Source organism: Hippichthys cyanospilos, chromosome 17, assembly GCF_059441005.1.
Source record: "Hippichthys cyanospilos isolate Australia breed blue-spotted pipefish chromosome 17, RoL_Hcya_1.0, whole genome shotgun sequence".
NCBI classification, from domain to species: Eukaryota; Metazoa; Chordata; class Actinopteri; order Syngnathiformes; family Syngnathidae; genus Hippichthys; species Hippichthys cyanospilos.
In genome coordinates, this window is record NC_142385.1 from 4242649 (window position 1) to 4258269 (window position 15621).

The window sequence follows — 15621 nt, forward strand, 5'->3', positions numbered from 1 at the left end:
CAGCATTCAGGTGTACAAACATTTTCAAATTTGGGCGGTAGCACCAGGTGTTTTGAAGGCTATTGGAAGTCAAGACAAATTCATTTGTACGGCCTTGAATCAATACAGTCTCAAAGGCCTTCACAGATGAAAAAGAAATTACACAATCACACAGAACATCACAAATTCACGACAGCTTTCCCTTCAACAAAGCTCCCAGAAGAGGAAGGAAAAAGTCAAAAACCGCATCTGAGGAAAATAAGAAACTTTGAGAATGGGCCGCAACTGGGAGTAGCCTCCTTCCAGGCTCAACTGGCTGCACTAGATGCCGAGTGGCAAAAAGAACACATTGTGGCACATTAAGCACTAAGTGTCCAGTGCAAAGATGACATGATGCCAGGAGATGCCATCCGGGTAAACTAATTCTCACAATCTGGCATGGTGGATTCATCCCAATATAAGCGCCTCCTTGGAGGGGGCCCATTTCAAAACTTGCACCGGTCGATCAGCCCAAGTCCGCACGGCAGCATTCAGTTCGTCCCTCACCGTCTAGCGCTCTCTCCAAACCGGGGGGAAGGGGACAGAAAGGGAAAGAATAAAGCTGCAGTCCAAACAGACTCTTTAACCAAATGCCTGAATGTAAAAATGTGTTTTTAGTCGGGATTTAAAGGTATCTACTGAGGTGGTTGTAGGTGGGCCATGAAAAGAAAAAGCCGTGATCCAGCGGACTTCTTTTAAGCCCGCGGGGTCATTGACAAGCCCGCACTTTGTGGCCAAAGTTTTTGAGACAGAAGATAAGGTGATACTAAGTCGACAAGATAAGGAGCTAAGCCATAGTAAGAAACACCTTAAAATCGCATCTCAGGTGTACTGGAATCCATATCAGGGTAGTATGATTGAGCTTTCTCATCTTTGTCAAGCTGCTTTATTTTGTACTGACTGCAGGCTTTTGATGCCAGACATGGGAAGTCCAGATAACAATATGTTACAGTAGTCAAGGCGGGATTTAACAAATGCAGGAATCAATGTCTCGACATAGTTAGAAGACAGAATACGGTAAATCTTGTCGAAATTGTGAAGGTGAAAGAATACAGTTCTTGTAGAGTCTTTAGTATGCATTTGAAAAGAGTTGTGGAATATCACGCCAAGGTTATTTGCTGACCCAATTTCGGCAATAGTACAACTATCCAGACCCAAAGTTGTATTCTTAAAAAGGTGCTGATGATGAGTAGGGTTATCAACAACATCTCTGTTTTACTGGGGTTGTGAAGCAGACAATTGGAAGACATTCATGGTTTAATCTTGGAAAGGCAGACCTCCAAGTTTAAGCAATTACACGCATTTGTTATTTCTAAAGTTATATATATATCGTATTTTTCGGACTATAGGCCGCAACTTTTTCCTCATGTTTTGAGCCCTGCGGCTCATAGTCCAGTGCGGCTTATCTGTGTTATTTTATTTGATCTATTTATTTATTTATTTATTGCTAGCTACCAGCAAGCAAATGCGTGTATCTGTTCGAGGTTTCATTTCATGGAACAATTATGAAATAGAACTGAAAAGATGTGAATCAATGGCTGTGCTCAAAATTGAATAATGTCTAAACTAAATAAGAGAATTAATTTAAATTTTGGTTAAATTTGTGAATTTGTGACATACATTTTCATACAGTACATACTGTATATATATATATATATATATATATATATATATATATATATATATATGATTTTATTTATGTATTTATGATTGTATATATGAATTATGTACAGTGTTTTTATGTTCACTAAACTAATCGATCAAACAAAGGGAGATTAAAAAAAAGATGCTATTGAAGTATTGATTTTGAGTTTGAACTGCTATTTAACTAACAGTATTCTTTTAGTGTTGAAAATATTCATCCATCCATTTTCTATAAAATATGTTGGGACTAAACATGCAGGCATGTTCAGTCTGTTAAAGAGAGGATGTTGCTGCAATTACAAAAAAGTTCAATAACAAAAAAAAATATATATAAACTTTCTTCCTTTTTCTTTTTGCAGAAATATCTCATTTTATTACCTGCAGCTTATATTCCAGTGCGGTTTATCTGTGACTAAATTCAATTTTTTGCTCATATTTTGCTACTGCGGTTTACATACCGGTGTGGCATATATTCCAGAAAATATGGTGGTGGGGAATTGTCAGCATAGCAATGAAAACTAATATTTACGTATAATATCACCAAGCCGGAGGATGTAGATACTAAACAGTAAAGAACTAAGTACTGAACCTTGCGGAACACCACACGTAACGGTATAAGATTTAGAGGTCGCGTTGCCATGGGAAACATGATGCGTCCATTTTGAAATATAAGTTCCAAACCAAGAAAGCACTTAAACCGAGACATCAACATTTGATTCGAGACATTCTACTAGTATGTGATGAGCGATGGGTCAAAAGCAGCACTGAGGTCAAGTAATAATAAAATTGATGAAGTGTTGGAATCAATGGCTTGACACTTTTATAAGGGTCGTCTCAGTCAAGTGGTTGGCCCTAAATCCTGAAAGCCCTCCAAGGGAGTTCAAACATACTGTTATCAGCCATGGAATTGCAAACCTTTGTGCTACAACATTCTCAAAAACTTCTGCAATATATAGAAAACGTGACACTGGTCTATAATTAGAGATGATCAAGATTGAGATGAGGTCGCTTAAGTAGCGTTTGAGTGACAGCGGACTTAAATGCTTCTGGTACCGTGCCAGAGGAGAGAGAGCGCCATTGATAATATTAAAAAAAGATTATCCTAAAATCAGAAACTAGTCTTTTACAAGTTTGCCTGGAAGTTTGCATCGAGCATGCAGGACGTGTATGACTTTCCAGGGATGCAAAATCAACCTGGGAGGTTATCAGGCTTTTATTAGGCTTTCACCTGACTGTTCAATCTAACATCAGCAATCACAGTACTCGAGTAGGTTTTTGGCACTATGTCCTTAATTTCGTTCTAATAAGCTGAATTCTCTAAGTAAAAAAAATACATATAATGCGGGGGACTAAAAGTGCCTGCTGTGGTGCATTAGCATAGCTAATATATCAAACATGTATTAACTCTTTCTTTGCCATGAACGAGAATGTTCGTCTTTTAAAATAATAACAATAATAAATTATAAAATTCATCAAATATGGTTTTTATAGGGGTAGCTGACACCCTTGCCTAATGCTTACCTAATATAAGCCAAATGAGTATTGTAGGGATATCTGTGACTATTGGATGGCAGTGTTTCAAACCATATAACAAAGATATTACCTTTGTGCAATTCTAAGTAGAGAATGAAAATCAATCTTTCATATGATACCGCCCAAACAGTATTTCCATAGACATAGCACACAGTATTCTGTTGGCCTTGAAAGATGCATGAAACTGCTAAATATACTGGCCCCTGAGAGCTTTCCTTTTCCAATAACGCTTGGCACTGAAAGAGTTAAGGGTTGTTTTATATGTCAAGTGATTGAATTTCTTTTTGGCTGCCTCAACATGATTGAAAACAGACATTACAGTATTTGTAAGTGAATGTGACAAATGTATCAGTCAGTTAGGCTGTGTTCAGGATGCATACTCCTCAAATCCAGTTTTTAGGTTTGACTGCCGTCACTATCTATAGCAAGTGTCCAAATCCGATCTGGCCATGTTCGGTCTGGACAATAATATGGACCCATCTGAAGTGTTGCTGAAGCAAGGTCAAAAAGGGGGTGTTGTCCAGCATGTGGAACGTTTGACATCATCTAATTGAAACAACAACTATGGGCAAGTTCGGGAAATTCACTCCCATTTTTAAGCACTACTCTGAGAGTGGTATGTTTGGAGAGACAGCGTGCACTCTGCTCCCATTGATTGAATTATTTTTCAATCAGCGGCTCTTACTTGAGCTGTCTCCATCTGCACTACTTGACACACTGGCACACCGTGGCCCCAGTCAGAGCAACTAGTATGGCAGTGGTGTTCTGTTAATGTTAACATGTAGTGACCCACCCCAATATTTATTTCCTGCAACCTCAGGTTACATGTTCTGATTTTAAGTAGTCATAAATTATAAAATGTTTCCACATACTGTCATAATTTGTAAATGTAACACAAATTGTTGCTTATGGGTGGTTTGAAAGAGTTTTTGTCAGTAATCTAACAAAACCTTATACTTGAAGGCACCAATGTTGCTGAACCGCTGAACAGAAGGTTGGCAATTTTGGGTGAATTCTATGGCTGGTACTCGGATAAACACGAACTGGGGAACTCCACCTAATCGGTAGTACGTTATGAGACAGAGAAGTAATGTTATCTCCTGCTTTGCATCTAGTATACTTTTGTTCTTGTTTCAGAATGTACCTCCAGATCTGTCAATCTGTACTTTCGTGTTGGAGCAGTCGCTGTCGGTTCGAGCCCTTCAGGAGATGCTGGCCAATTCTGAAGAGAAGACCGGAGGTGTAAGTTGGAAACGATAACTAATATACCAAAGCAGACTGAAATCGTGGTTATTGTCCTCGTTGGACAACATATTAGTCATAGCCTGTCCTTATTAAAGTACCTTTTTTTTTTTTTTAAGTCCGTTGCAAATATTGAGGCTTCAGTTAAATTAAATAAATATCCTGTTCACAATAGGTATAGGATCTTGAGTCATGTTTTGTGACTCCAGCAGCAACAGGTAGTGTGATATAACATTAGCTTTTGTCGTGACATGTTTCGTGAATTAACCAAAAAACAAAAGTTTTCATGTCAAAATACAAACATTTGTGTTCATACATTCTCCAGTATGGTCAAATTTAGTTTGAGGTTTCACCATGTTGTGTTTTCCTTGCAGAGAATTAACAAGCAGTGCATTGTCTTGTATACTCCATTGTCGAAACATGAATCCTTGTGCTGTGCAGGAAAGAGAAATTCCGTGCTGTTCTAATCTAGTGGTTCTCAACCTTTTTTCAGTGAAGTGCAGTGATCCCTCCTACTTCACGGTCTCAGATATCGTGGTCTCTGTACTTCGCGGGTTTTTACAGGAATATTTAAAAATATTTAAAAATAAAAAAATAAAAAATAAAAAATGTGCAAAAATGGAAATACATTGAAAAAAGCAAAACAGTACATTATACAGTACTGTATTCATCAAATAACTAAGCAATATTAGTTAATAACTATGTCAAGAATTGTTCAAGCGTTAGAGTTCGTGACGTTTTTTTTTATCTTATTTTGAAATGTATGCTTTTAATTTTTCGGGTTGCCTTGCATTTCCGTTTCCTGTTTTGCGTTCTCTGTGCATCACTCGGCTAGTAGTGAATGACAACGTAAGCTCATATTTATAGTTTTATTATCATTCATGTTGATAACGCACGCTACTGCCTATGTTTAGCAAGCGATGAGTGTTTATTCTGTTTATGTGTTTGTTTGTGTAGAGGTTTCACTTTATAGTTAGTAGTTGTTGTTAGTTGTTGCTAACCCGCTAATGTCGGCTAAAAATACAGTAAATTCATAGATTAAAGTTCGCCAAGTGTTTATATGTTAGTTGACTGACTTTAACATTGTTTTTGATGTATTATTCAACAGATACTAAATGATACACCATACATGAGCCAAAATAAATGTGAAGTTCAACGTGATGACTTGCGTACTCTTTCACTGGAGTCTTGGTGCAGATAACCAGACCCGAGAACAAATTCTCAACAAACTAAGTAATATTAGTTATTTAATGAATATACAATAATATTAATAAGGATAATGTAATGTTAAATAATAGGAGAAATGAAATAAAATACGCAAAAAATACACCAAAAAAAAAGGATTGTTTATGGTTACTGCGGCTATGTTGAGGCGTACATAGAAATCTAGGAACTGATACCCTACGTCGCGGGTTTCAGACTTCGCATGGAGTTGACACCCCCCATTAACCGCGAAGTAGGGGGGATCACTGTACCACCTGTGAAATATGTTTTCAGCCAAGTAACCTTTAACCAGCACAAAGCATTTTTGGGTGAAAAAAAACCCCCAACAAACCAAAAAGACTTAAAACATGTCAACAGCAACAGTGTCTGATTTAGAACCATTAAAATAACTAACTTAAAACTTCAGACCCTTTCAAACTTCATTTGTATTGGTCCACAAAATATAATGAACACAAAGTATCCTCTTTTGGATCAACTAAGAGATCTCTTATCAAAAAGAAATAACTTATTTATTAATACATATTTGTCCACAAAAAAAATCAACATAAAGTGTCCTCTTTTAGAATTATAGTAGAGATCTTTTCACAAAAAGAAATCATTAACTTAATTATTAATATTTATCCACAAAAAATAATCAACAGAAAGTGTAAAATTAATTTTTTTTATGTTTGTTTTATTTGATGTGTGATATGACACCAGGAGGCTAAAATATTGCATGGATTGTCAATATGCCGTTCTACTGTTCCTTCTTCATACTTGCAAACAGGAGGTCGAGCGGTACACCCTGCAGATATTAAATTCAGCCCATGTCAGGCTCATTTTCGGCCATTGAAAATATTGTCAATTTTGGACATATTAAAAAAAACAATGTTTTATTATGCATTTGTCCCAATTTTTGCATTAATCCTTTCAATGGCAACTCACAAACAGGGTGTAATAGAAAATTTTGTGTTGAGACCCCTAAATCACTCAGGGGCCGATAGCAGACAACATTTGCAAGCTTTTCAATTACTTTGTTGAGTGGCTTAGCCTGGCTCTCATAATGCCAAGTTCTTGCTATGCATTGTGGGACATGTAGTTGACAAAAAGCCTTTGATCCAAGAACTAAATGTTGCAGGGAAACTTTTTGCTGCTGGGAAGTGTTTTATTTTATGCAATGCATAACATTAGATCTGCATTTTCCCATCTGCAAAACCTGCAGCATTGAATAGTTGTTAAAATGTATTTGTCTCACAAAACGTTAATTCTTCAAACAAAACAGCCGTGGCATATAACATTATTTAATTATATATATATATATATATATATATATATATATATATATATATATATATATATATATATATATATATATACACACACACACACACCCAGGGGTTAAGCAAAACTCACATTTTGCTGCTGTAGATTTTGACATTTTACAGCGTTTTGACTGATTCACACTATTCTTTGTCATATCATTACGTTTTCCCAGACGATCCAAGGTGGCGGTCATCGCACATCATTATATGGGCATGCTGTCCTTCTACGCCACTCATACAGTGGAATGGTCTGTATACACACCCCACACTCCCATTTGACCTTTCCTCTCCTATCCTTTAATGTTTGAGATGAAAGTATGCATTGATTTTGGATGCACTTTTTTTCTGTACAGTACCTGTGTTGTCTATCCACCTCTCGATCATCCACAGACAAACTAGCTTTTGATGTGGGGCTGCAGGTAGACATGACAGGTATTTATACAAAATCATTCTATTACTGAATTTTACAATGTTCTTCTCTCTTTTATTTTGAATAAACTTTCCACATTTATAAATGTCTTTTTTTTCTTTTGTCTTTGCAATGACATCACTGATTGATCACAGTGTATCATGAGACCCGTCACCAGATCTGTTTTTAGGGGAGCACCTTAAATGCATTGTGGCAACGTAAAACTGCTTGCGCCATACATACATACAGAAATGGCTCGGTTGCAACAGTGCAACTTCTACAATTTCTTTAAGAAACAATATCCTAATAATTGTTTAGTCTCAGACGAGACCTCTCACAATTTACGATAATATTCAGTGCGCTAAAACCGTTGTGCTGGCTTGCTCCACTATTTTTTAAAAGTGAACACGGCATGCAAACACTTTACGATGGTCTGTGTCTTATTTCATGCAAAATCCAGGCAAATATTGATGTTTTTTTTTTTGCCAATAAATCTGTCAAGCTTAAGTTCTGCACAATCATTAAATAATGTGTGATTTAGCGAGCAACATTTCAGCAACATTTGGTTTTATGCTCTTTTTGTCAAAGTTGTTTTTATTAATTATACAAGTTATACGTTATACAAAAAAACATACAAACCCCACCTCGAAAAACCTGGCCTTGTCTCACTTAACGCTTCGAATCACACTCATTATAAAGTCCAAGTCCAATGACAGTTATCCAGCTGATCTTCTTGATGCAATCTTTCAATGACACACAATAGCAGTGTTATCAGATGCTCCATCATGTAGTAGCAGCATGGGCAGCAATTGCAGCATTAGCAGCCTGACCAAAGCAGTTGTTCTCGGATTTAACAGTTCTATTATTGTTATTCCTGCACGTGTGCCGTAGTTTTATCATAAAATGAAAGAAAAAGATTTCGGACAAAACATCATTTCATAGCCACAGCCTAAGATTCACGAGCACCTCCCTTATCCAGTGAGAAAGTGTGGGTGGGGCAACCTCCTTCCACCTCACCAGAATCAACCCACATAGCAAAATTGATCTGGACCAGTGCTGGCCCACATCGTAGGTGGTCCACATACCTCAATAAATGACAGTCCTTTGGTGGGCTACATCCGGTATCCACAACGTGGACTGCATGAGGCCCCCATCCGAGCCAGATCGTACAACCATAGCTTGGCCCAAATCATTTCATTTATTTGCCATATTTGGACGGTCTTTATTAATAAAGCCACAACAATTACAGTATTGTTAAAAAAACAATGTTTTATTTTTAGGCCGTGTACACAGGCATGTCTAAACCTAGTCCTTGATGGCCGCCTATCTGGCATGTTTTGGAGGTTTCTGTCTTCCTACCACACCTGATTCAAATGATCAGGTCATCAACAAGCTCAGCGGAAGCCTGACAACAAACCTGATCATTTGAATCAGCTGCATTGGACGACGGAAACATCAAAAACATGCTGAATAGGTGGCCCTCGAAGACCGGGTTAGGACATGCCTGGTGTACACCTATGGAGGTAAATTTTGTCCAAAAGTAACTTGCACAGTGATAATTTGTACTTGTGTAAATTGAATAAATTTGGCATTGTAAAAAATGACTTCGCAGCTGTGGAAAATATGTTTGTTTTTGTAGCCAAGTCATTTGTACTTTTTTTTACAAAATGTATAATGTGTATTTTGAAATAGTAGCTTGTACCTGTACAAAGTCATTTTGTAGCTATAGCACAAACAACTTGTGTACTACTACTGGCCCCCCACCAGTCAATTTGTTACATCTACAAAATTAGTTCTTACAGGTACAAGTGACTATTTTTTATAGATACAGTACATCGGGGGGAAAAAAAAAAAAAACACAAGTAAGAATTTATTAGCCAAAAGTTACAAAAAAAAATCGCCACAAGTCATTTTTCAGCAGCTATAAAATTATTACATTTCCATAAAAGTACAAATGACCAATGTTTGCACCAAATTTATCTTCAAGTGGTCCCCTAACCATTTTTCCATCATTAAAAATAAAAAATATTCACAAAAAAATCAGTGAAATGACTTTTTATCTTACTTTTTGCTGTAGTAGGTCACACTGGTAATGCCCTAACCACTAACTAACTCCGACAAAAAGAAAGATAAAAATAATTTTAATTACCTACCATGTCGATCAAAAGTCATTTTTCACAAAAAAACTCACCTGTAGTAGTTAGAGCTACTACAGCAAAAAGAAATAGAAAAAGTCATTTCCTTGATTTTTAGTGAATATTTTTTTATTTTTAATTACTTACCATGTCCATCAAAAGTCATTTATCAAAAAAAAAAACACCTGTAGTAGTTAGGGCATTACAAATATGACCTACTACAGCTAAAAAATAAAAAATGAAAAATAATTTCACTGATTTTTAGTGATTTTTTTTTTATGTTTAATTACTTAGTATGTCCATCAAAAGTCATTTTTCACAATAAACTCACCTGTAGTAGCTAGGGCGTTACAAATATGACCTACTACAGCAAAAAAAAAAATGTTATTGCCAGAGTCAAGCCCGTTCTTGTCATACTGGACAGGTAGACTGGCCCCCTATGTGGTGACAGATCTGTGTATCATATTGATAAAAGTCTATCGTGAGTCATGTTTTAACATTTCATACTGTGTCTGTCTGTTGAGGTGAAGCATGCTGGTGGACCATTCATCCAGCATCAAAACAACGATCTGAAGGGGAAAAGGTTAGGTTGGGGGATGATCTCATTCTTGTCAGCATCTCATCTGAGAGATACCTGGTAACTATGTTCTTCATACGAGAAAATGTAATAGGGAATCTCAAATATACTGTACAGTTGCTTGGTCCACACACTTGTTTTTAAATGACATTTGTGATAGAAAAGAATGCCATTTGGGTAAATCATTTCAAACCCTTATCTATCTTCTCATGTCTCCTATAACATGGAGACTTAAGATTCAACATTCAAGAGTTTGATTGTCATATGCTTAGTACAACACAATGAAATTAATAATAATAATAATCTGTTTACTTCCCGGAACAGACATGCATTCCACACAATAGAGCAACTAATAAAAGAGACAGAGTAGACAATACAATCTCTAAAAGGGCAATAAGGGCAGTGATAATGAGGCAGTAATACAGTATAAGAATAGGTTCACATTTTGAACATATTACAGTGTAGATGGAGTGGAAGAAACTGTATACATATGAGGATGATAAGTAGTTAGCATCATTACTGCAATGTACACTGTGCAGGAGTTGTAAGATATGTGCATGCTGTGAAGCAGGGGTCACCGACCTTTTGGAAACCAAGAGCTACTTTGTTGGTACTGAGTAATACGAAGGGCTACCAGTTTATGTAAAGACCATGATCATGTTATTGAGCTCTCAAAATAATTAAGAAACAGCTGTAGCAAAAATACAATTCAAGTGGAGTATGCAATGTATGTGTCATATGCATAATTGTTAGAAAATTCTTAGAAAATCACAATGTTGTATCACTTGTAAACTCAAATCAAATCAAATTTTATTTGTATAGCCCTAAATCTCTGAAGTCTCAAATTGCTTCACAGATGAAAAGAGGTCATGTGGAGACTTCTTTCGAAAAAAGAAGTCATACAGAGACATCTTTTTGATGTAAGGTACACAACAGCATCCCCTGTGAGTCCAAAGTAAAAAGCCAATTTGTGTTCCTACCCTCACCTCCATCACGAGCTGTAGCCAAAAGAATGAGATCCCGTATACAAGCGACCAAAATGAGTTTCTTCCGAAGGGTGTCCAGGCTCTCTTTTAGAGATAGGGTGCGCGTCTCGATCATCCATGAAGGTTTCAAAAAACCCTTCTACTCCACATTGAGACAAGCCAATTGAGGAGGCTCGGGCATCTGCGGTGTTCCGGGCATGTCCTAATGGGAGACGACCCTGGGGACGGCCTAGAACAGGGGTTTCCAAAGTCGGTCCTCGAGAGCTGCTGTCCTACATGCTTTCCAGGTTTCTTTTCCTGACACACCTGATTCAGATGATCAGCTCATCAGCAAGCTCAGCAGAATCCTGATAACGATCCTGATCATTTGAGTCAGGTGTGTGTCAGGCAAAGAAACCTGGAAAACATGCAGGACAGCAGCTCTCGAGGACCCACTTTGGACACCGCTTGCCTAGGATGAGCTGGAAAGAATATGTCTTTCAGCTGGCCTGAGAACGCCTGTGAATCCACGCGGAAGAGGTGGACACACCGGCTATGGCAAGCGAAGCCTGGGCTTTACTGCGCTAGCTTTTTCCGCCACATCCCGGCCCCGGGTAAGCTATCCGGGTAGGTAGCCTTAGTAGCTTAGATAGCATAGTAGTCATGACCTACAGCTCGTGACTACAAGTGAGAGCAGGAACATACTGTAGATCGACTGGTAACTAGAGAGCTTTGCCTTTTAGCTCAGTTCTTTCTTCAATACGACAGAATCGTATAGCGTCTGCATCACTGCAGATATTGCACCGATCCGCCTGTCAATTTTATCATATTTATTATACGCTACAGTTTGTCATTTTAAATTGGGTTCAGTGAAATATTTGATTTATGAACATCCAATTTTCTTTTGACCCTTTTTACTAGTGACAGTTACATACGTCTGATTTCTAGAGTTCTCACATCTTATTTGATATTTTGTAAATTCATGAACGTTGCATTTTGAGTGATTTTGCATATTTATTTTGAAAAAAAAAAAACATCTAAAGTCATGCAAAATATTTCTGTGAAGTTTGCATAAAGTATTTTGGGGAATTCAACAAAACCTGCTTACATACTGTAAATAGTTAGGAACATTGGATTGTTCAGGTTGTCAGAGAGTTGAGGTCAGCTGATAAATATCTTATCAATGGGGCTGTCAAACTTTCTGCAGCTCAGGCTGGTGATTAATCATTAGATTTTTAATTATATATTTGTGTTTCTATAGCATCTATCCTATGGCAACCAGGGTCAAAAAGTAGATGCAGCCTTCCAGCAGACGCTGTGGAGCATTACTCCAATCTGTTCTGGCAGTGAAGTGGCACAAGGTACAGAAATAGTTCTCCATCACTCGTCATGTCATCTTCTAATGACACTCTCTTGAATTTATCTGATCTTCTTTTCCATTGCCTTATTTTAATCTGGCCACAGCACAAGACAATGCAAAAGCTAGTTTGAAATCCCTCTGTTCATTAGTCTTGTGATGAATTCGTTGCTTTTTCGGGAACCTCAGAGTTCCTGATAATTCAACAGAAATTAAATTCTGATATGTGTCTCAAGACTTGAGCGATCTTTTCAATTCAGCTTTTCTAAGTCTCATGGGGAGTGCAGTGATTTGTTTTATGGTTAAGGTGAGATCAGTAAAATACTTTAAAGTTCTTTGATTTCATGCATATGTATTACACCGCATACAGTGCATTTGTTCATTGGCTATTTGCACAGTATGTAGTATGTTTATTCATCACTTTTTCAGATTTTACCCTTTTTTTTCCTTAACCTTTCTGCAGGTTTCTTGATAGGCGGGGATGTCATGCGCCTACTACATGGTCACATGGATGAGTGTTTAACTGTTCCATCTGAAGACCACGGGGAGGAGATTAAGAGGTACGATGCACACACACAAATATATCTCCTCATTGAAGACCTTGATGAGGACTGCTGCTGATTTTTTTCCCCATTGGATGAATGAATCATCCAGGCATCATTAGTGTTGAGTTAAATGTAGCTAGGACTGGGAAAATATTAAAGAAATAAATCAATACATGTAAATGCAACATTTTAAGGACTCACTAAATTTTAGGTTCACACACTTTTTTTTTTCTCACTGACAATACTAGTAAGATGGAAGTCTGGTCAATGTCTACACATCTCTGAAGACATCATTGATCATTTTTTCAGCATGGTACCAACTAGTGTTTTAATACTCACTATATTCTTGAGTCATGTTCATATCATAGTTTGGGGGGCGCAGTTTTCGGTAAAGGCTGACTGTTTGGAAAATCTGTTTTGCTCTGTATAACATTCGGTTAAAACTAAAAGAATGAGACATCAGACATTGGATGCCATGGTGACAGTATAAGGCTTAAAAAAAGGTTGGATTCTATCTGCAAGAACCTTTAATTTTGTTGACAGAAACAGTTCACATGAACACATTTATGATGAGCTAATTGAGTACCCGTAGTTCACAGTTTATAGAAAAAACAAACGAAAAAATGGGACATTAACGTTCTGACTGCAGTATTTCCATGCTTCCACGCACCGCAAAAAGAGACTTTCTAGATTTTTTCGTGTCTTTTATTGTAAGCTTAACAGAACACAATCATGCTCTTGTAATAACAAGTCTACTGGTATATTATGATTACACCAAATAGCAAACGACTTCCTACTTTCAAAGATTGAAGACAGGATGGGCTATGAATTCCTATTAGCTCCCAAAAATAATCTATATACATAAATGTATCATCTAATACTTTTTCTATGAGTCACCACAACATTTGAAATCAGCAAAGTTACACTGACCCTTGAATTACTTTGTGTCAAGGCGAAAGCCTTCACACATATGTTATTCCTCTTTTTTTTATTCCACCTGTATTTTTGCCGCGTTTCAACTCATTCCCAGTTCATCTGATTCACACGTTCCAATTTTATATAATTCCTACTAATCGTATTACGACTGTTCCATTTTTCTCATTCCAAATATTTACAGATTTCCCACAATTGCCTCTTTTCCACGCCAAAAATCCCCCAATTGACTCAACATTAGATGATTTTACATGTCATACTTACAGCTTTCATATTTTCACTATTTAGCACATTCATCTTGCTTTAGGGATCATTCCCATCATTCCAGTAATTCATACATTCATATATTTTCCCACAATTCTATATTTTTCACTCTTAAATATTTCACAATTCATTTTCAATGGGAGGATTCCCCATTCATTCTCTGTGGAAGATTTAACATTTCACATTTTGAGCTTTCCCATTTCACATTCATAATATTTAACTCTTTCATTTGACCTCATGGATCACTCCCACCATTCCAATAATACTTATATTTTCACATAATTCCATATTTTTCACCTATAAAAATTCATAGTTAATTCCCAATGGCATATTTAACATTTCACATTTGAAGCTTCCCCATTTCACATATACATCATTCAATTCATTCCTTTTACATTTTCATCATTACTAATATTTACACATTCCAATAATTCATAACTATTTTCATATTATTACCCATAATTCCTCATTCATTCCCACTGTTCTCACCTCTGTCACCAAAATTGTGTAACCTTCTTTCTTTGCCATTACTCACCCGATTTACACAGTTCCAACTTTAATCGATTTCCCCCGATTCCCGCCATTCCATGAATTACATTTTTCTCTTCCCACAATTCCACTTTTTTCAGTTTTTCCCTTGTATCTTCTACATTATTCGGCCTATTAAAACCGTTAAAACTGTAATATTCAGAATACTTCACAGATTCAAGCCATTCAAACATTCCACATCATTCTATCATTCAACGACTCTCCCTTCAGTGTTTTTGCCTTCACACGCAATTTCCTCAGCAATTGCATATTTTCTAGTTAAAAAAAATAATGAACTTCTACAAACCATATGAGATAATATATGATAAATGTTTACTTTAACTTCCAATGAATTCCATTTGTTTTTTTTAATAATATATGACAGAAAAAAAGTAAGGAAAACCTTGAATTGAACTGCATTATATTTAGTGGCCCAAAGTCCCACTTTACTCAAAATTAATCAAATTAATTTGCGGCACAAGTATTAGCCGTCATATTACTTTGTCCAAAACACCTTATCTTCTGTATTGCATGGCAAATGCAAACAGAGGGACATTTCACAATTTCTCTTTGCACAATCTGTGGTACCCGCCCGATCATCATGAGCCCTAACCCAACCTGTATTCAGTGTTTCACTTCTGAAACCCCCCCCCTAATTCAAGAGATCAGCTCATCAGCAAACTAGGTTGTTTGAAGGGAAATATTGAAAACAGGTTGGGTAAGGGCTCTCGAGTATCGGCCAAGGGCAACCCTGCTTTAAATCATCCAGAAACCTGGCTTAACTCCTGTGCTCTCAGTTCTTTAGTGAAGTAAAATGGATTCTCTTTATGTTTTTCAGTCTTTTTATTTTTTAAATAAATTATGTTTTTCAAATTCTTTCATCACATTTTTTTTCATTATCATTGCCCTATCACAGTTACAAAAAAAAAACAAAATACAAAGATAT

At 36.7% G+C, this 15621-nt stretch overlaps 1 protein-coding gene across 1 annotated transcript in view; it reads left to right on the forward strand.

The window, feature by feature from the left end:
• ryr2a (ryanodine receptor 2a (cardiac)) overlaps window positions 1-15621 on the forward strand; it is a 158803-nt gene that overhangs the window by 8435 nt on the left and 134747 nt on the right. Inside the window, exons 3-8 of the mRNA XM_088438734.1 lie at window positions 4333-4437; window positions 7136-7210; window positions 7316-7394; window positions 10031-10143; window positions 12310-12409; window positions 12869-12965. Coding sequence (XP_088294860.1) covers window positions 4333-4437; window positions 7136-7210; window positions 7316-7394; window positions 10031-10143; window positions 12310-12409; window positions 12869-12965 — 569 coding nt within the window. The remainder of the gene's footprint in view (window positions 1-4332; window positions 4438-7135; window positions 7211-7315; window positions 7395-10030; window positions 10144-12309; window positions 12410-12868; window positions 12966-15621) is intronic.